The sequence below is a fragment of the Vombatus ursinus genome, unplaced genomic scaffold (genome assembly GCF_900497805.2).
Source record: "Vombatus ursinus unplaced genomic scaffold, bare-nosed wombat genome assembly UNPS02014900.1, whole genome shotgun sequence".
Classification (NCBI taxonomy): Eukaryota; Metazoa; Chordata; class Mammalia; order Diprotodontia; family Vombatidae; genus Vombatus; species Vombatus ursinus.
The window spans coordinates 760823-781154 of NW_020954678.1; the positions used below are offsets into that span (position 1 = coordinate 760823).

Here is a 20332-nt window from a genome sequence, read left to right on the forward strand (position 1 = left end):
GTTCCAACAATGCCATATCTTCAATTACAGGTCCCTGTCAGCCTTGTCTGCCTATCATAGTGGTTTGATCACACCAATGAAAATCCGCACAGAAGCTCCTGGTAACCTACGCTTGTATGGTGGGAGCCCCACTCGGAGTGAGAAGGAGCAGGTCTCGATCAGCTCCTTCTACTATAAGGAACGGGTAAGTTTCAGAACCAATGGACTTGGGCTTTTGTCAGCTTTCCCTAATTTTTTGTTCCCTGAGGAACTTGAGTAACAACAACAGCATTTTATAATCTGACTCAAGACCACCACTTTTCACACAGATTGCTGATTTGGCTCTTCTCTCATTATTTTAATGACCTGTGTTTACTTTTTGTTGTGTTTTGGGATAACCCACTTCCTTCCCGCCACATCTAACCTTACTCATTTCCATTCATTTTGTGAACTATCTTACTACTTTATATAGAGTGGGTTAGCTTCAGGTTTTTCCTTATGCTAACCTGTTCTCCTGGTGATTCTAAGGACTCCAGACCTTGATGTTTCTAAGACTTAGTATTTGTGTCTTTCCTTTCTCCTAGGAAATGGGGAATGGCCAGAATGGAGGCATCTGTGCCATTAATCTTGATTGCTCTGTTAGGCAGTTTTGCCTGTTTTGTTTTGTTCTTGTGTGAAGGAGATTTCTCTAATGTATCAGGAAATGATTTTTATGACAAGATTGAGACCAGATTAGGAGTGGGTCTCAAGTCAAATCTGAGCAAAAGCATTTGTGGTCCAGATTTCACTTAGGCAGTTTTTTTTCCCAGCCTGACTTTTAGGGCTAAGAATGTTGTAAGATTCAAGTGGGACACAAACTTCTTGGTGATAAAAAACAATTATAGAGTTTTAAAGGCTATTTAGCTATGAAAACTTAGAAATGCTAACGAGGTAGCAGGTCTTTTTTTTAAGTTAGGCTCCAACGGTTCTTGTGTTTTCGAGGAAAGCCAGACCAATTTGCCATTTAAATGGATTTCTTGGTACACAACGCACTTGAACTTGTGCCAGGGCTCCTGGGTTTCTGAGGTGCTCACTGACCCTCTGATTATGTTGAAGGCCTGAAGGTGTTGGGAATCTCTGAACTTAGAGCCGTGCTGGAGAGGGCACAGCTTCTCTGGGAAGTGGATGAGCAGAAGTGGAGCGTCTTCCTGATTGCCCTTAACCAGGGCTGGGCTTAGAGTTGTTATTGTTGTTGTTGTTTAATGGCCTAGTCTTTTCCATGGAAAAATAAAAAACTGAAAGTCTAGGAAATTAAATAGCAACAAGGCGTCCGGCCACGGGCACCGTCTCCTGGGGATCATTGCTGCCCCCTTCTGCAAAAGAGATTTCCTGATCCTACCTCCCATTTGTTTGACCTTTTTGTGAGTCTCTCTGAGGTCTAGTTCAACAATCCCCTATTTGATTTTTATAGCCCATGCTTTCTCAGTGCATTTTTACTTTCTTGTAGAGTCTCCCTGTGACCCCCTTGAAGGAATCAGAATAAAGAATAGTGCCATTGCAGAATGAAGTTTTGTGAAGGGAAGAGACCCAGTCTTTGGGGATCAAGTTCGAAAGGAAGCTTGTGAGCCATTTTTGGCTGGCTGCTCTCTGCCTTTGGTGGGTTTGGGGTGGGTGTGCTTGTGTGTAAGCTCATCCAAGGACTGACTGGAGTGTTGTTCTGTACAACACAGTGGTCTCTGCTTTTGATTGAGACTGAATTCAAAGCCTGGGAAAATGTTAGCAGAGAGTTACAAAGCAGAAGGAGCTCTCAAGTCATTAGATTGCTTGTCCAAGGTGGGGGGGCCTTGCTGAGGTGTTGCCAGAAGGGAACCAGCTAGATGGTGCAGTGGATAGCACACCGGGCCTAGAGCCAGGAAAACTTATCTTCCTGAGTTCAAATCTGTCCTCAGACACTTATTAGCTGTGTGACCCTGGGCAAGTTACTTAACATAATTGCCTCAGTTTCTTCCTCTGTAAAATGAGCTGGAGAAGGAAATGGCAAACTACTCTAGTATCTTTGCCAAGAAAATCCCAAATGGGGTCACAGAGAGTCAGACATGATTGAAATGACTGAAAAACAATAACATACATATAGGTGTAAGTGAGGCCTCAAGCTTTCATGATTCCTTGAAGTCACTGACTTCCACCTCCTCAACATTAGGAGCTCTCATCCAGCAACACTGTCTCTGTTTCCCATCCACAGTCATTTTATCCCGTTTCATAGTCAGTGAGCCATTTTGTTAGCCTGGGTGTCCAGCGGAGTACTGCCACCCTCTGCTACTCTTTGCTTCTTCCACTCCTCTTTGGTTCTTGCCAATATTTTGACTCCGCTTATCCAAGGCATTCCCCTGTTGTCCATCCCCTAAGTGTATAGCTTATGACCCTCAGATATGTCAGTTCTGTGAATGAGCTTCTCCATTTTAGTAATGAAGACTCTTCTCTCAGCCTCCCACTTTCTACTTAGAGATGTAGCCAGGCATCTTTATATGTCTCAGAGCTGTGAGTTCTTTAGACCTTTGGAGCTGCACAGACATTGGTCAGAATCCTAGATTCTCTGGGCTCTGTAGGTGGTCTCCTAGCCTCCCAAAACTTTAAATGCAGTCTTGACTGATAACGGTTATAACTGACATTATGTTTGGAATTGGGGTGGGAGTGGGGTGGTTAAAGAACAAAGTACTGTGAATGCTTAGGTTTTTGTTTTTCAACAAATACAGTTGTCATTTTATAGTAAATCACAGTACTTTCTGATCCATCAGATTTATGGAGAAGTTTCATTTTACTCTATATTTTTCCTTTTTAATTTTCTTGGTGTTTTTCTTCCCTCCTCTTGGGTGTAACGTTTTCTTGCACAGATGTCTCCTCGCTCTGCCCGGCGACGTTGGTCCATACAAGCAATTAACGACTTCCCGGTACTGTGCGCTGTGCTAATACTCTCCTTAACTAACCCTGTCTCCTATCTGAGGGCCCAAGAATAAAATGCCGCCTGTCTGGCTTGGAGCAACCCAAACAACAGGCTGAACCAGTGATAATGAACTTGTTTTCACTTTGGGGGGTGGGGGATGGGGATTGGGGACACAAATGGTGGCAGTGGGGATGCTGGCAGACACCTTGAATGGACTTTTGAACATGGGTCCCAATTCTGGGTGTCTTGGAAATGACCCCCATTGGAACATTTTAGCTAACTATGATGTCGCTTTGAATGCATGCTATTTCTGAGAGATTCAAAATAAACCACTTTTGGGGTGGAGGAAGCCAAAGGAAGGTATGAGAGGTGTCGGCCACTCTGTCCCTCTCTCAGCAGCTTTACTCCTTTCAGAAAAGGAGGGTCATACGTGCACCCCCTGCCTGGCACTGGGTGTATCACAGTCTATTCCTTAGGGAGTTTTCAGGGGGAGAATTCTTTTCACTCATCGCTTATAATAAAATCTTTATTTATAGACATTCTCTTAAATTCATTCCCGTTGACCATCTACCTTTTTCTGGCCTTCTGTCCCACCCTTGAAATTGACAAAAGTTGTGCCAAGAATAGATGAGGAAAGTGTGTGTGTGTGTGTGTGTGTGTGTGTGTGTGTGTGTGTGTGTGTGTGTGTTGGTCTGAGCCTGTGATTTCATTGGTGTAGGGAGTTTCTGATGAGGAAACGCCCTCTACCGATGCACACCAGCATCTGTTCTACACTTTCCATCTTAGAGACTTGCCTGGGGCACTGAGAGGGTGAGGGACTTGAAGTCACACAGCCAGTATGCCTCCGCCTCCTAGGTGAGATTTGAGCCTTGCTCTTGCTGGCTCTAAGGCCAATCTACACACACCTCAATGTATATGTATAGATTGTGTCTGTGTGTGTTTGTGTGTCTGTGTACAGAAAAATGGAAGAATAATGAATATTCATTTTCACATAGAAAGTTGACACCAGCAGCCCTGGTAGAGTGAATCTCCCTACTGCTAGCTGCTGTCAGCGAGAATCCCTGCTGCAGCCACCATCTCCGAAAGACCCTGACTGAGCCAACCTGGCTGCTGAATTTCCTCAGTTCTGAGGGAGCCTGGAAAAGAGCCTGGGTTGTGGCCCATTTGCTGATTGTGCGGGGTTAATTGGGGTTACTACGAAGCAGTTGGCGGCTTATTCTTGGGCTATATGTTTTTACATTTAACCCATTTAGTGGCATCACTGTTACCTCAGGTGACAATGACATGCTTCAATCTGGTGGTACAATTGTGAGCTGGCTTTTGGTCATTATTCAGTGGTTTTTTTTTTCACCAATCCTCCCTCTCCCGATACCTACTCCATTTCTCTCTTCCCCATAATTATGTGAACTCTTTGATTCCACATGCATAGAATGGCTGATTGGGTCTCAGTTGGTTATCATGGTAATTGGCACATGTCTTTCAGTTTGTCTTTGTCTCCCCATATCTGTCTTCCCCTTAATTCTGAATCCCTGTGGTAGGAGCACTTCCTCCCACTGATGCGTTGTTCCAAAAATCAAAAGAGAGATTCTGGGTCCTTTATCAAATATTAGAAATATTCTCCATTTAGGCTTGTCAGAATGAGACTGGAGCAATGCAAGGTATGTGGCTTCAGTGACCGTCTACCCCCCATGAAATGCTGATAGCCATTGCTTTATAGGCCTGGGAGTCTAGTAAGGAACCCATGCTTTGTTCTGATGGCTAGGAGTGCAGAAGTAAGTTGCAAAGTGATGGGAGAAAATATCAAGAGAGAAAATCCAATCAGGAAGGCAGAAATGGAATGTTTAATTTCTTACCTGCCAAAGCACTGTAGAAGGCACATTGAAAATTGCTTAATCACTTGGCAGGCACTTGAACTATTCAATAGAGGCCAAAAGATTCAAGCCGGCCATCAGAGGTCAGAGGTCCCCAGCAGAGCACAGCTCTTGCCTGTCTGGCTTTTCAGATTATTTGGCCATTGTACGGCTTTGTTTAAAAGCTTGGTTTCTCTTTCTTTTTTTATTTTATTTAGTATTTTCTTTTTCCCCAATTACATGTAAAAACTGGCCTCTCTTTTTGTAACGAGATATCATACATAAATATTTTGTCTTGTGGAGTCATCTAGGAAAATCTCTGAACTTTATGTAGTTATCCTATTGTTGAATTATAAGACTGAATCTTATAGTGGTTTCTATAGATTGATTATTGGAGGCAGCTGCCCCTGTGATTTGGACTCTGAAAGCGGTCTTCCAAGCCTCCAGGATGCACTACATTTCCAATAAAGAATTAAGTAACGCCCTGGAAGATTTGAGATCCTGAGAGAATAACCAGGAAGTCCCTGGAGCTCTAGGCCCAGGCTCTGCTAATTCAGTAAATAGATGACTATGAAGAGGCATCACAGCATTTTGAGTTGCAACCTGTGGAAGCTGCAGAGCTCAGTTTGAAATATAACCTCTTAATGCACAATGCTATGTAGGCTGTAGACTCCTTAAGCAATCCTACTGAAGAAATAGTAATAGCTCACATTTGCAGAGTGGTACACAGCGCTTCCATTTACATTTTCATTTGACTTTTACAACCTGGGGGGTGGAGGAAGGGTCATCAGTACACATCAGTATTATCTTCATTTAACAAATGAGGAATCTGATGCCAGATAATGGCAGGTCATATTAAATTTGGCCAAGATTACCAGGTGGAATTGGAATTCAGCACAGACTTAACACTTCTACTTGTAACTCCAAGCCTACTGCTGTAATTATTACTACCTGTCATTTTGCAGATTGGCCAGTATATTTGCAAATGGGATATTTTCTGCATATAGTTCGTGTTTTAATAGGTATGACTCATTTATTGATGAAAACTAAGAAGCCAGAAATCTGCCATGTAATTAGTTAATGTCATTGTTTTCTAGAACATTTGCTACTTATAAAATAGTAGAAACAATTTCCTTGTGGAACGTTAATTTATTTCTGTCCAGTGTATCATTATTAGTATCGCTCACATATTTAAGTGCTTCATTTTCTTTTAATATATTTTTATATTTATTAGCATATTTATGTTAGCATATTAGTTAGCATGTTAGCATGTTAAGTATCTGGTTTGGCTTCCAGGAAGATTGATTTAACAGCCTATTAGGAAACTCATCTAAGACAGAAGACTAAATGAAACTGACCAATATTTAGCTTTTGAAAGAGGGATGTTGTTAGACGGATCCTGTTTGAGCTTAGAAATGTTCAGTTACTATGGTTATGGTAGCAAGCTGACTCCTCATCTGAACCAGTTCAGCAGTGCCCACGAGAGGATAACCTCCAGCACGGGCTATGTCTTTAGAAATTTGGATGCCATCATAGTAAAAATTAGCTTAACTATTCATCATGTAACTGACTTACAAAACACTCGAGCAAATAACGAGGCACTCTCTGGGGTCATTGTGCAGAGGGATGATAGATGAATGCTAGGAGGTGTGGTATTGTCAAATGGTATTTATTACATCATGCGAGTGCATGTTCTAGCTGTCAACATTGCCTGGCTCCAGCCTATTCTGACAGTCTGTTACCTTTTAACATACTAATTGCTTAGGATTTGGGCACTTCCTCCACCTGCATGCATTTCATTGTTCGAACATTGAAATATTAATTAGTTTTATCAGCATGCACAGAGAGACATGCTTAAGAAAAAGCTGAAAGAACTGAGGGGCTGTCTAGCCATTATGGACTAATCTTCCTCTGAAATTGCTGCATAATTCTGTTTATGGTTAAATGTGGAAAATGTTCCTTCAGAAAAATTGGATTCAGATCCCAAATGATAATGCACTTCCATTTTATCTCATGGGTGTTTAAAACAAGGTATTCCTTCATTTACCTGCCATGACCTAACTTTAGGTTCTAAGAGTTTTGTTGTTTATGTAGCACTTAAGGATTCCTTAAGAAGAATTGATTGTCTTTCTTTAGGAATGAGGCATACTGGAATCTTGCAGGAGAGAGAGAGAGCAGTTCTCAGAAAGGGCGTAGACTTGGCTTGTGATTTAAGAAATGAAAGACAAATTTTGTTGAGATGAACTTAGTTGTAGATAAAGAGTTTTATTTTTTAAGTTCTCATAAGAACATAAAGAGTCCTTTAACACTAGGATGCATCCCCACATTATGTATGTTTACTTCCATGCCCAGTGCTCCTGTCCTGGGAATAATCACACCCTTACTTAACCCAAGGGCTATAGTATGATAAAGTATTGATGTCATGATTAATGTTACTGAAAAAAACCAGATGGGGAGAATATATTGATTATTCTCACTGCAATGAAAATTTCACACGAATAGCCACATTTAAATTGCATGTGAGGCATTTTATATCCAACACCACAATCTCTCTACTTCCTAGACATTTTTGGCATTCTTAGGTGACTAGTTGTAAAAATAATGACAAATAATGATAATAGGAAAGATTCAGGCTATCTCATTTTGAGCTGCCTAATTTCTCTCCTCTACTAGTGAGAGTGGTGATTTTGTTCAGCATAGACCAGATTGCAAAACCCACATTATTGTGCCCTAATAAAAAGTTTCAACAGATCCTATTGGAATTGACTGAAGGAAGAAAAAGTGGATGTCAGTTCAAACACAGAACTTTGATTAAAGTGATTAACATAACTAAAACAGTTTTTTAGGTCCTTTTGTTTCAGATGGCTTTTTGCTATCTTTATATAGCTCTGTTTTGTTCTAGCTTCAGTCATAGGAAAAATCAGTATGCAGTCATTAAACACCTATTAAGTGCCCAGTCCTGTACTAGGCATTGACAACCCTTTCTGGGATTTTTGGACCAAGAGTTCATTGCCCTTGTCATCATTTTACTTCCAGAAGTTGCTGTCTTATTATGGGCATGCTGCATTGGAAAGTCTTTGTAGACTAGGCACTGACCCCAGCCCACTGAGCTGTTCAGTTCTAGGTTGGCGTTCTTTATGACCTCTCATTAACATGTTTTCTTCTCTTCCCCTAGAAATCACGGAGATGGAAGAGCAAACGAGAAGGTACAGACTCTGGGAACCGCCCAATCAAAGCTGCTGGAAAAGTCATAATCCAGGATATTGCCTGCCTTCTTCCTGTACACAAGTCACTGGGAGAACTCTACATGTAAGTAGAAAATTCCAGAAGTCCTTCATGTGCGTGGAAATCAAAGATTGCATTATTGTTTAGTTGTTTTCATTTGTGTCAAACTCTTCGTGTCCCCATTGGGGGTTTTCTTGGCAGATACTAGAGTGGTCTGCCATTTCCTTCTCCAGCTCATTTTACAGATGAGGAACAGCAAGCAGGGTTAAGTGACTTGCCCAAGGTCATACAGCTACTATGTGTCTGAGGCTGGATTTGAATTCAGATCTTAATGACTCCAGGCCAGGCATTCTATCCATTGTCGTCTAGCCACCCTAAGGTTACATTGCACCTATTATTTTATTCTGCAGTTCCTCTATTCTGAATGACAAAAACCCATTCTTTGGGACTTTATATGCAAACTGTTCTCATTAAAGTCTGTTGTCATGGTTTTTATATCACTTGAAAGCTCTGGTCAGACTGCAGAAAAATTGGTTGGAATATTGGTACCTAGCTGTGGCTTCTTCTGACTTCCCAGAGTAGTGAGTGGTTGCAGTCTAGCTCCCTGTCTGTTCCTAAACATTGGATAAAGCCCCAGATGATCTTTGCTTCAGTTTATCAAGGAAAAGAAGGTGGCTTAATGAAAACAGAATAATGACTAAATTATTTCTAGGATCTCCTTCACCTTCAAGTATTTCTGTCTGTCTGTCTCTATTTAAAACCAGGAGTGTTTCATTTGGGAAGGTCATCTGGTAAGAATCATTCAACTTTTTGCTTTTCAGACTGAATATTAATGACATTCAGGAAACCTGTCAGAAGAATGCTGCCTCGGCCTTGCTTGTGGGACGCAAGGATCTTGTCCAGGTATTGACTTTCCCTTTGCAGAGACAGCACGTCGGATCTGGATTTTCTCATTGAACAGGCTGTTCACTTTTGAGTGCCATTTTAAAGTGTACAATATACATTTTAAATGTACAATTTACATTTACAATGTACATTTAAAATGTGCAATGTCAAAATCCTTCTTAATGGTCTATGCCAGCACATAGGACTTGAGCACCTTCCCAGTTTTCTCCTATTTCGTGCTTGATGTGAGGAAGTTGAACATTTTAAGGTGAGCACTATTTCTTGTTGTTTACTTTTCGTAGCTTACCCCTAGGCCAATATCTTGTACTTGAATGTCATTAGCTAAGGTTCTCTTGTTGAATCTTGTCATTTACACAACAACCCTTTTGCATGGTATTGGAGTTGGGCTGTAGGGGAACTGGCTACTTCCCACTTGACTCTTGTTCACCTTAACTTTTTTCTTGTCTATACTCCATACAAGAAACAGTGCTGAGACCCTGACTTTTTTAAAATAAAAAATCCTTAATACCTCCCATTCAGCACATCTAACAGCCCTCTAGCCAACATTGCTAAATTTGTTTTAACTCTTTGGGATTTGTGATAGGAATTATGGGTTTAACCTGTTTCTAAGAGGATCCAGTCCCAGAGATTCTTAGCATTCTGAGATGAGAACATACTTGATTTCCCCTCCCATGGCTTATTCTTGATATGAATGTCTTTCTTTGAAGCAGAATGACTCTTAACAGCTTTTAGTTTTCAGTAATGTTCTAGGATAGAGTGAATTGTGCAGGATAAACTGCTCTATCTGTCTCTATTACTATCTGTCTTAATAAAGTTTGGTGAAATGACGGGTTGGTGAAAATACTTGTAAAAATCTTTTCATTATTTCCTTTAACTTACGCCTCAAGCCATCCATTAAAGATATCAGATGCCTTTTGCTCAGCGAGGATCTGCAGAAATAGACTGTGTCACTGTTTCCAATGGAGGACTTTAGGGCATGTTTCCCCTGAAGTTATTAGTAATTCAAGATCGTTCATAGCAAAATAAGCAACTAAATTCCTGCCAAAAGTCTATTAGGTGGTTACCATAAGTGAACTGTTGATGTTAATGAACTAATAGAAATGCATGTTTTCTCTTAAAATAACTGCCTCTTTCCAACCAGGTGTTAGTTCTCTGGAATAATGAGTGTCGGGTATATGATCGGTGAATGCAAATTTTAGATAATTCCTCCCCCCCCCCATATCTCATTTTCTCATTTTAGCAAATAACAATTTCTTTAACTCTTTTGTATATATAAATGTTCATACATCTATAATTGACTTTACATAAACTGAGGCATTATTTGCCATTTGTTTTTACGTGTTTGATCATCAGTTAATCAGTAATTAAGTGCCAACTCTGTGCCAGGCCCAGTCCCAGGTTCTGGGGTTACAAATGCAAAAGTGATATAGTCCCTGTCCTCAAGGAATTTACATCCTGCAAGGGAGAGGCAACATATCCACCTGTCAATAAATATGGTATGTGTACAAAATAGCCTCCTTGAGGGGAGGGCAGAGACTTTGTTTTGTACTTATCCAGATCTACTACTGTGCTTTATACACAATAAAAATGGAATAAAATTTTACTAATTGATTATCAGGGACATGTCTGGACACTATAAGCTGACAGTTATGGAGGCATTCCCTCAGCTTGATGTGAGCAAAAAGGAAATTCACATCCAAATACCCCAGCTTTGTTCAAAGTGAGAGAATAAGTTGTGATTACAAGTAATACAGCAGAGTTCTTCATGATTGGTACTTTGAGATAAATGCAGTAAAAACAACCTAAATTTCCAAATGAAATATGAACTGCCAGGGAGATCCCAAACGAGGAATCCACATGTCATTTCCAGATTACCTAAGGACCCAAAAGAGGCAGCAGGAGGAGTGTAGAAAAGAATCCCAGAATATGACTTTTGGAAGAGACTTCAGTAGCCTTACAGGATTCACGCTGAGTGGCTATTGAGCCTTTTTTTCCTCAGTGACGTAGATCCAGCTAACTCTTGAGGCCACTTAGAGATAGCTCTGATTGTTCCAAAACTTGCCTCTCTCTCTCACTTCTGCTCATTGCTCCTGGTTCTTTTTTCTAGGGCCAAACTAAACAAATCGATCTCTCTTCTACGTGATAGCCCTTTATTTAAAATTTTAAAGACATCTGTCATTCTTTCCCTAAGTTAGGGATAGCTGAGAATTTTTTTGTGTCCTGGGCTGTTTGGCAGTCTGGTGAAGCCTGTGGACCCCTTCTTAGAATAATGTTATTCAGTGTATGAAATACATGGAATGCCACAAAGGAGGCTCATTGTGTTGAAATATATTTATCAAAATGTTTAAAAAGAAAACAAGGTCACAGACCCCAGGTTATGAACCCCCACCCCCAGTCTTCTCTTCTCTACACGAACCATCCCCAGGTCTTTTAGCTGATCCTCATGTGGTATGAACTGATAGCCCTTCATCCTGTCCACTACCATATGGGATGCTTTCCTACTTCTTAGTGTCCTTCTTTAAATGTAGTGCCCAAAGCTAACCATCATCCTCCATAGAGCTAAGGAGAGCAGGCTTCTGCCCTCTTTATTCCTGAATGTTCTGCCTGGATGTTCTAAGTACAACCTAAGATTGACAGTATTGGCTTTCTTACCTTCCATCACACAACATCACTCAACATAGTGTTGAGGTACTGAGGTCTGGCCATCTCTCCTCTATCTAGTACCTGTGAGGTTAATCCTTTTAATTAATCAAAATGGAATTATCCTATTCAGACTGGCCCAGTGTCCCAGCTTGTCAAGAACTTTTTGAAGCCTGCCTTTCACCTAGTTGGTTAGCCAGCTCTCGCTCCTATCCTAGCTTTGGGTTATCTGCCAGTTTGATAAGCATATCATCTATGCTTTCATCCAAGTCATGAACAGCTGTCTTAAACAGTGTAAGACAAAACGAAATAACATGTAATGGGGTTAAATCAACTGTTCATTGTTGTAGGGGCACTGAATCATCTAGCCTCAGCTTAGTTAATGAGGGTTAATTAAACTACTTGTATATCCTTGGAAAGTAGATGAGTTTTTTTTTCATTGCCTCTAGTCGCATCCTCACTTGGTTATATTCAGATGTGTTTCTTTGATCTTTCCAGGTTTGGTCACTGGCTACAGTAGCTACTGATCTTTGCCTAGGCCCAAAATCTGATCCAGATTTGGAAACACCGTGGGCCCGACATCCATTTGGACGACAACTATTGGAGTCCCTGTAGGTTTTTAAAAGCTGAAAGTTGTGAGAAGTTATAGGGTTGTAATGGGGTTGAAGGAATCTGTTCATTAAAACATATTAATCTAGTTTCCATGACACTGGTTAAGAAAAAACATATAGGATAAGATCTGTTTCTTTATGAGGAAGAAGCTCCTCCTCATATACATGTGTACTTTGAAGATTTTTGTTTGGCCCATAGCTGCCTCATCCTAATAATGCAGACTCGAGACCTCTTGAAGTGGAACGTTCCATTGTATAGAACTGCTAGGCCGCTGTTACAATGGAAAATGGCTTTGGGAGTCGCTGCTGGCAGCTCCTTTCTCCAGTTTACTCCTTGATGGTCAGTCAGATTGCTTCAGAGCACTGAGTCTGTGTTAAGTTCATGGCACTTTAATCTGATAAAATGGAGATTTGATAAGACTTAGCCATATGATATTTCTTGAGCAGAGTCCCCAACTGACAAGCTGACTGACGCCTCAGCATTGTGAAGACATTCTATCCATTTCTGCAGGCTACATCTTGCTTTACCTAATTGAGATTAGATTCTAGACTAATACCAATTGTTTATTATCTCTTTTGTAAAATGGGAAGATTACTACCTGCTCTGCCTATCTTACAAGATATCTGTAGAACTTAAATGAGATATGTGAGAACTTTGTAATTATAAAAGGCTAAACCCTGTAAGGTATCACTGCTGTCATTATTTATTCTCAGAGCAAGGGCCTTATGGTCTTTCCTTTAATATTCTAGTGCAAGGGCATTTTGGTAGCACAGTATTTGCTCTTTCCTATTAGGATAGACTTTGAGCTCTACCCTAGGGCTTCTTTAAAGCTCGTTGAGCCCAAATGGCTGCTTGGTTCCCCTTCAGCTGACTTCTCAATTGCTTTAGAGTAGGTCCCGTGATGGAAATAATAGGAAACCAGAAAGAATTGTCTGCCTCAAAATAAATGTTTACCAAAATTTGATCACAAGTTGCAGACATCCCAGATTTGCACTAGATAACTGGGCTTAACATTTGAATATGAAACACTAGAATTTTTGAAGCATTAATGGAAAACTAGGTAGAACCCATCAGAACTATGTCTCAGTCATGTGTAACCCTGAATGGCACTATATTCTACTCCATATTTAGATCAAAAAGCAAACCATTTGACCTATGGAAAGCCTCAGTTCTTGCCATTAAGTTTAAAATCAGAATATCTTATAGCTGATGTGAAAATTCATGAGTCATTATGAGATTGAATTCATCTCTTGCCAAAACTCTCTGTATTACCCTTTTTTCAGTTTCTGCCTTGGTTCATTATCTCTTCTGCTTTCCCTAGGCTGGCCCATTACTGTCAGCTCCGGGATGTCCAAACACTAGCCATGCTTTGTAGTGTATTTGAAGCACAGTCCAGGCCACAGGGAATCCTGAACCCCTTTGGACTTTTTCCCAATCGCTCTTCTAACCTTGTGTCCCACAGCCGATATGTAAGTATATTGACTTCTTGGTTAGTGCTCATTTTGACTAAATGACATGACCACCAGGGTGGTGCCTTTACCGTCCTGATAATTTTTGTTGTTGTCTTCCTTCCTGGCAGCCTAGCTTTACTTCCTCTGGCTCTTGCTCGAGTATGTCAGACCCAGGACTCAACACTGGTGGATGGAATATAGGTAGGCATGTAAATGACATAACCAGGGCTGTATTTCCAGAATCATAAAGGGCATGTGCAAAATTGCTAATTCACAACCTTTATTTGATTGAAATACTCATCATATGGAAAATGCAATCCATATCCAGAGAAAGAACTATGGAGTCTGAATGCAGACCAAAGCATACTATTTTTACTTTTTTTGTATTTTCTTTCTCATGGTTGTCCCCTTTTGTTCTGATTCTTCTTTCACAATATAACTAATGGGGCAGCTAGGTGGCGCAGTGGACAGAGCACCAGCCATGAAGTCAGGAGGACTTGAGTTCAAATTCAGTCTCAGACCAAGCCCTTGACACTTACTAGATGTGTGACCCTGGGCAAGTCACTTAACCTGAATTGCCTAAAACAAAAAAACAAACAAACAAACACAATATAACTAATGTGGAAATATGTTTAATCTGATTGTATATGTATAGCCCATATCAGATTGCATGCCATCTTGGGGAGGGGAAGAAAATTTAGAACTCAAAATCTTATAAAAACGAATGTTGAAAACTAAAAATTAATCTTAAAAAAAAAATCCTCATCATATTGTTCATTGTGCATTTCATTTTCTCCTAGAATTCATCTACACTGAAAGTCCTTTTAAAATAAGAAAACCATATTGCAGTGAGTCTATAGGCTTTAGGTATTTGTCTCTCTAAGTGAAGTTTCTCTACAGAGAGACTTCTTGGCAGCTGTTGGCCCTTGTTTTGTTTCCTTTTGTCTGCATCAGTCACATAAAAATGTGTAATGGGGCTTTTCTAGCCTTCGATCCAACAACCCTAAACCATACCCTCCACCTACCTGCCTTCTTCTGCCGCTGCCTGCTAACTCACCTGTGAGCGCCCCTCTTCTGTAAATGAGTAGGTGTGTCTATTTTCTTAATTGTAAGGTTGTCTTAATGATAAATGGGGAAACCAAGCCCGAGATGGGATAGTTCTTTAATGGTAGGTCTCTGACTTTCCCACACTGCAGGTCGTGAATTAGACCCACTATGTTAATGAGCCAGTTTTCAGATTATTTTCGTCCTTTGTCTTTTTGACTTTGCTAAAGTGGGTAGGGAAACAGAACATGCATCTTCACCCTGGGGAGAGTCCTCACCTGATGAATTACGCTTTGGGAGTTTGACTTACAGTGACCCTCGTGAGCGGGAACGAGACCAGCATGACAAGAATAAAAGGTAGTCCCTGTCTCCGTTGAGATCTCTACTTTTCTCTGGTATCCAAGGCCTTAAAACAGTTGTACTCACTGTTGTCGGAAACGTATGTTGCCACTCCACCATCTGATATCTAAGTCCTGAACGCCTTAATATCATGTCAGAAAAGTCATCTTCTTGTTACTGGAGATGACTAGAGCCTGTGATCTAATTTTCACTTTTATGGAATCCCCAAATTTCCTAAAATCAGGGTCCTCACTCTCAGAGAGGAATGTTCAGCAACTTTACTGTAGAGGGCTGGGTGGTGAGAGGTAGAAACAGTAGTTTTCTTTGTTACACGTGGATATTAAAGATTCTACTTGGCATGTTTTTCCCTAGAGAACAGAAAAAAAAAAATCACCATTTGTGGGACCTTATCAAATACCTGGGGTAGCTCAGAGCCTGCTCTTTCTCCATGCACCTGTCCTATAACTCAGGGAAGACACTGATTTATATTCAAAAGGCTCTTTGACCACTATGGGTATATGATGCTTACTCTTTTAGTCTTTATTGGGGGTGGAGGGGGGTGGCAACCAACAGAAGAATGTATGAATTTTCTCCAGGATCCTTGACCCTGCCAATACTCAGCAGTTTGATGATTTTAAGAAATGTTATGGAGAAATCCTTTATCGTTGGGGTCTGAGAGAGAAACGAGCTGAAGTCTTAAAGTTTGTGTCCTGCCCTCCTGACCCTCATAAGGGAATTGGTGAGTGCTGTGGATTTCAATCTCATCCTCTTCATTGTCTGACATATTCCTCTAATTTATATTGCTCAGTGCTTAAATCCTAGAATAAATGATCACTTTCCTATTTATAAGCTGAACTTTGACATTTTTAAAGTTTCTTCACTGAGCTTATGAAAACTTGGGGGCAGTAAGCCCCTCTTCAATTTTATTAGAAGGTACTAGCAGGCAGCAACATCTCTTATTGGTTCAAATACTGTTTATAACTAGCAACATTTTTAAGAGCCTTGCTCATTTGATTACCTAACAGAAAGAGCTGGAAACAATTCAAAATACTGATCAGCTTTGTTATCTGAAGTGTTAATGGGGTCCTCAGGTAAACATATCCCAGCTCTACAATGATCAGTTCCTTTTTCATTAGAACTAATCCCAGACGCAGCCAGTGTGGTGGACTATACCTCTCTCTCTGGCCTTGAAGTCAGGGAACATCTAGGTTCAATCCTGCTTCTGAAACACTCCAAGAAAATCCCCTCAGTTGTCAGGGCTCCAGATCTGATTGATACAGGGCACTTTCCCCCTGAAAGTTCCCTACACCAGTGAAATCACAGGTCTGAACCAGCCAGACAAACAAATGAGCAAAAATCCTATGAAAAAAACTAACATTGTTACTTCATTTTTTCTCTCATCTGAAACCATTTGTAGAGTTTGGTGTGTATTGCAGTCACTGCCGGAGTGAGGTTCGTGGAACCCAGTGTGCCATCTGCAAGGGATTCACGTTTCAGTGTGCCATCTGCCATGTGGCAGTGAGAGGCTCCTCCAACTTTTGCCTGACCTGTGGACATGGCGGGCACACCAGCCACATGATGGAATGGTTTCGCACCCAGGAGGTGTGTCCCACCGGGTGTGGATGCCACTGCCTGCTTGAGAGTACATTTTGAAATCACAGGCTGTGGACACTTTGTGGCAGACCCCACAAAAGCCCAGGGATCTCACTCCCTGCTGGGACTGGAATCTCTGTGCCTCCCCGGAAATGGTAGTCTCATTCACCGACCTCCTTTCTGACCTGGCTGCTTTTTTTGGGATTCCTTCCCAGCTTGTCTGCTGCTGGCAGTGGTCACCACTCGAAGGAAGTTGAGTCAGACATAAAGCAGTGCATCATGTGTTCTCAGCTCAGGGGAGCCAGCACATTGGAGGTTTTCTTGGAGAAGAGCACTGGCTTACAGGGCCAGGGCTTATCAGGGTTGATGTCCTTCCTGATGCCAAGCAGGACCAGAACAAAGAAAAGAGACCAAAGCCAGACCCAAAGGACCATCTTCTCAGCCTGCTGACTGTAACTGTTCATTGAATTGAAAAGTGGTTCTTTCCTGGCAGTGGCTTTGGAAGCTTGATTGTGCATTTAATGAGCTGATGGGCAGTGACCTTTAAGCTATGACATTTAAATTATGAATATGTGATATACTTAAGGATTTTTAAGATGGTTTTTATTTTTGAGCTGCTATTTCTTGGCCAGTAAAATTCTGGTAATTGTGTAAGATAAAGAATTAAATAACATTTTAATGGAGCATGTATGATTTTCCTACTTGTTGTTAACTAAAGTTGCTATAAAAAGATCAAACTAAATTCTTAGGCTGTGTGAGAGAAAGTGCTGGTTTGCTTCTGTGGGAATCTGACCTCAGAAAATAATTTCACTTAGTAAATGAAGATGGAAGAATGTTTCTAAGAGAAATACCCTGTTCCTTCTCTGAATGAAGATGAAGATGATGTGATGGCACCTGGAGCAGTTTTCTCCATCTTTCTGTTGGTGTCATTTGTTTTGAACTTTATGCAAAGTGACATCCCAGGTGGATGTGATTAAGGTGCTTGCCTGTCCTCTTAAATGCTTTTTTCCCTTTCACCCTTCCTCATCCCTGACTCCGCTTACTAGGTTTTTACACAGCCTAAGTGGGCCTGGGAAGGGAGGCCCTTACTTAGCAAATATTTCTGTTGAGAAAATTCACTTTTCAGTCAGTCAAGCAAAACCTGAAAGTTTACAGCTCCAAATAGATGTTGGTTTAATTAATATGAATACAATTCCATGGCTTGAAACATTTTTATAAATGATACTCAAGCATCTGTGACCATGCTTTGGACTAACTGTGCCTTAAAGAAACAAGCTCCAGTCTTTGTCACAGCTTGAAGACTGGCTTTTTTAACAGGACTCTAAACTTAGCCAAGTTGCCAGCGCACCTGCATCCTTCTAGACTTTTGGCCTCCCCAGCAGGGAACATAAAAAAAGTTGGCAGAGCCAGGAGCATTGGGGATGCCAAGAAGTCAAAAAGACCAGGAGTTCCTTTCAAATGTGCTTTTCTCTTGTCTGTGCAGTTTTATCATTGGCAGTAACAAATGAGAGCCTCCGGTAGCTGAACACACAATGCAGTGACTGTCTGAAATTTGCACAGAGGACAAAGGATCCATCACATTTCCTAATGGAATCCCAGGTTGCACAGAGGAAAAAACACTTTCCCGCCTCCAGGTTGCTTAGTCTAATGTGAAAGTTTGTCTCTCTGTTCCTATCAAGAATCAAATGTATTTTTTGTTTATAAGTATGTTGTTATGTAGAAGTCCTTCCTTCTGAAGTTGTTTTTAAAAAAACAAACCCCAAATCAAGTTTTGTTAAAATCTTGTGTGTCTGTTGTTATAATTGTGTGCTAAGGAATTTAAAGTTAAAAGAAATAATTCTCTCTTCTTTCTCTTGCCTTTAAAAGTGGAAATTCCTTTCAGAATTTGTCACATTCCACAGTTGAGATTCCTAACTTTCTAGAAATGTTCATATATTTAAAACTTCTCCCTTCACTTATGCTGAATCATTGAGTGCTTGTCATAGTGGTGCTCTCTCTCCTCCCCTCCCCCAGCCTCCCTCTCTCTTTCAGAATAGTAGAGCGGTCTTCTCAGAAGGATATAAACAGTTTGGGGCTAAAAATTCTCATTGTCTGATCCCGAATGCCTATTCTTCCCTCCAGTGATGGAGTGATGCTTATTTTTGAAAATACAGTTAAACTGAGAGAACAAAAGAAGAAAGAAATAGGGCATGTGGGGTCCCTACCTGGCCTGTAGAGAGGGCACCCCACATACAGGGTCTGTTTTTGCCTAGGTGGAGTGTGATTGAGACAGTTGGGCCTAATTTGACATGTAAACAAATTGCTGCCATGTCCCCTTTGGAAATCTTGCCTAGGCGTGGTTCATGTTGCTTTTTTGCATACCCTTTGCTATACAGAAATGAGCATCTTCCCCCAGAATCAGGGAAGGGCCAGGAGTACTCTAGACACCCAAGGTGCGGTGCCAGAAGCAAATGACGGGTGTCTAGGCCAGGCAGCTGCCCCCAGCAGCCCTTTCAGAGAAGCCTGAGGCCTCTAGCCTTCCCTTCCCATGGTTCTAGAAGTAGCCACAAGGCTACTGCCTCCCCAGCTGGGCCTGAGGTGGGATTTCTCTGTTTCCTCATACAGTTTTCAAAGAGAGAAGCTTTGAGAAATGTCCAATTCTGGGGCTCCTGTAACATCCTCAGAGGAAGTAACTAATTGTGCAGCCACCAGCTGGGACTGAATGGGACATGTGAAAGGTGTGATTCATATGTGAGTTTCACCCTTACCCCCAGCCCCTGAAAAGCCAGCTCCCCTTGTAGTCTTCACATCTGTGATTTCAGCTCAGCAGGTTAGCAAGGGTTTAGGTACACACTGGTCCCTTTCCTCCTCCTCCCAAGGTTTCTATTGAAACATATCCCAGGGGAACTGTGCTAGTAGGGAGTTCTCATAAACCAATTTATCCCCTCAGGCAAAGGGTCTTGGCCATAGTCTTCTCATTTGCACAATTATGCAATTAATACAGCAAAAGAAAAGGAAAAGAAGGGAAAATCATGTCACCATGTGAGAGCTTCACAACAGCTTTGGAGTCCAGCTGTCAGCCCTGTGCTGGAACATATATTTGGGGGAATTCTCTGTAAAAATGATGGAGGATATGTTTGGCTGTGGCATTTACTGATTGATTCCTCGTAGGTTACTTTTATTTGCTGCTGGTTTGAAAAAAGAGGTGTGGTGCATCTCTTAACAGTTCTCATATATTAAAAGCCAATAACATTTTGAAAAGTTCATTTTTTTTTCTAGAAAACAAAAATATATAAGCAGCCTAGTAATAGTGTACCAGATTTTGAAGGCAGTGATTTCCCCTGAATGCAGTAGGTGGGAAAACCATACTGTTTTCTGTGACATCCTTTGATAGCAGGAGTACCAGCCGCATTAAATAGCATTAATTTCATACCCACTTATGTTTTGTAAAGTAAGTTGTGTAGACAACCAGTACCTTAGCAGTTTACCATCTAAAAAGAGAATTGTCGGGTTTCCTAAGGAGGATGAGAGTTTGGAAGTATTGTTTAGTTATAGGGAAGTAGACTTAGGTTTTGGATCTGGCTTAGTTTCACTTCTGGTTGCACAAGAATTTCATCTTGGTAGCAAGTATGATTTAGTGATGACAGCTTTGGGAGGATAAAGTATTTGTCATTAGAATCAGGTATTCAGGCATGCCATTGGAATTTTCCTCCACCACGGCTGTTGTTGATGAGGTCTAGAGGTTAGGGGTCCTGGAATCCCAAAATCACAACACCTGGGTCCTGCCCGAAAGA

General features: G+C 41.1%; 1 protein-coding gene across 7 annotated transcripts in view; it reads left to right on the forward strand.

The window, feature by feature from the left end:
• Nucleotides 1-20332, forward strand: part of WDR59 (WD repeat domain 59) — a 68719-nt gene that overhangs the window by 47468 nt on the left and 919 nt on the right. For 3 of the 7 annotated variants that reach the window (XM_027843229.1, XM_027843230.1, XM_027843233.1), the window contains 9 exons: nucleotides 31-184; nucleotides 7925-8058; nucleotides 8796-8877; nucleotides 12019-12131; nucleotides 13454-13601; nucleotides 13712-13784; nucleotides 14858-14984; nucleotides 15563-15705; nucleotides 16384-17242. In XM_027843229.1, coding sequence (XP_027699030.1) covers nucleotides 31-184; nucleotides 7925-8058; nucleotides 8796-8877; nucleotides 12019-12131; nucleotides 13454-13601; nucleotides 13712-13784; nucleotides 14858-14984; nucleotides 15563-15705; nucleotides 16384-16619 — 1210 coding nt within the window. In that variant the 3' untranslated portion in view covers nucleotides 16620-17242. The other 4 variants (XR_003567421.1, XM_027843232.1, XM_027843234.1 and 1 more) reach the window with 4 other exon arrangements.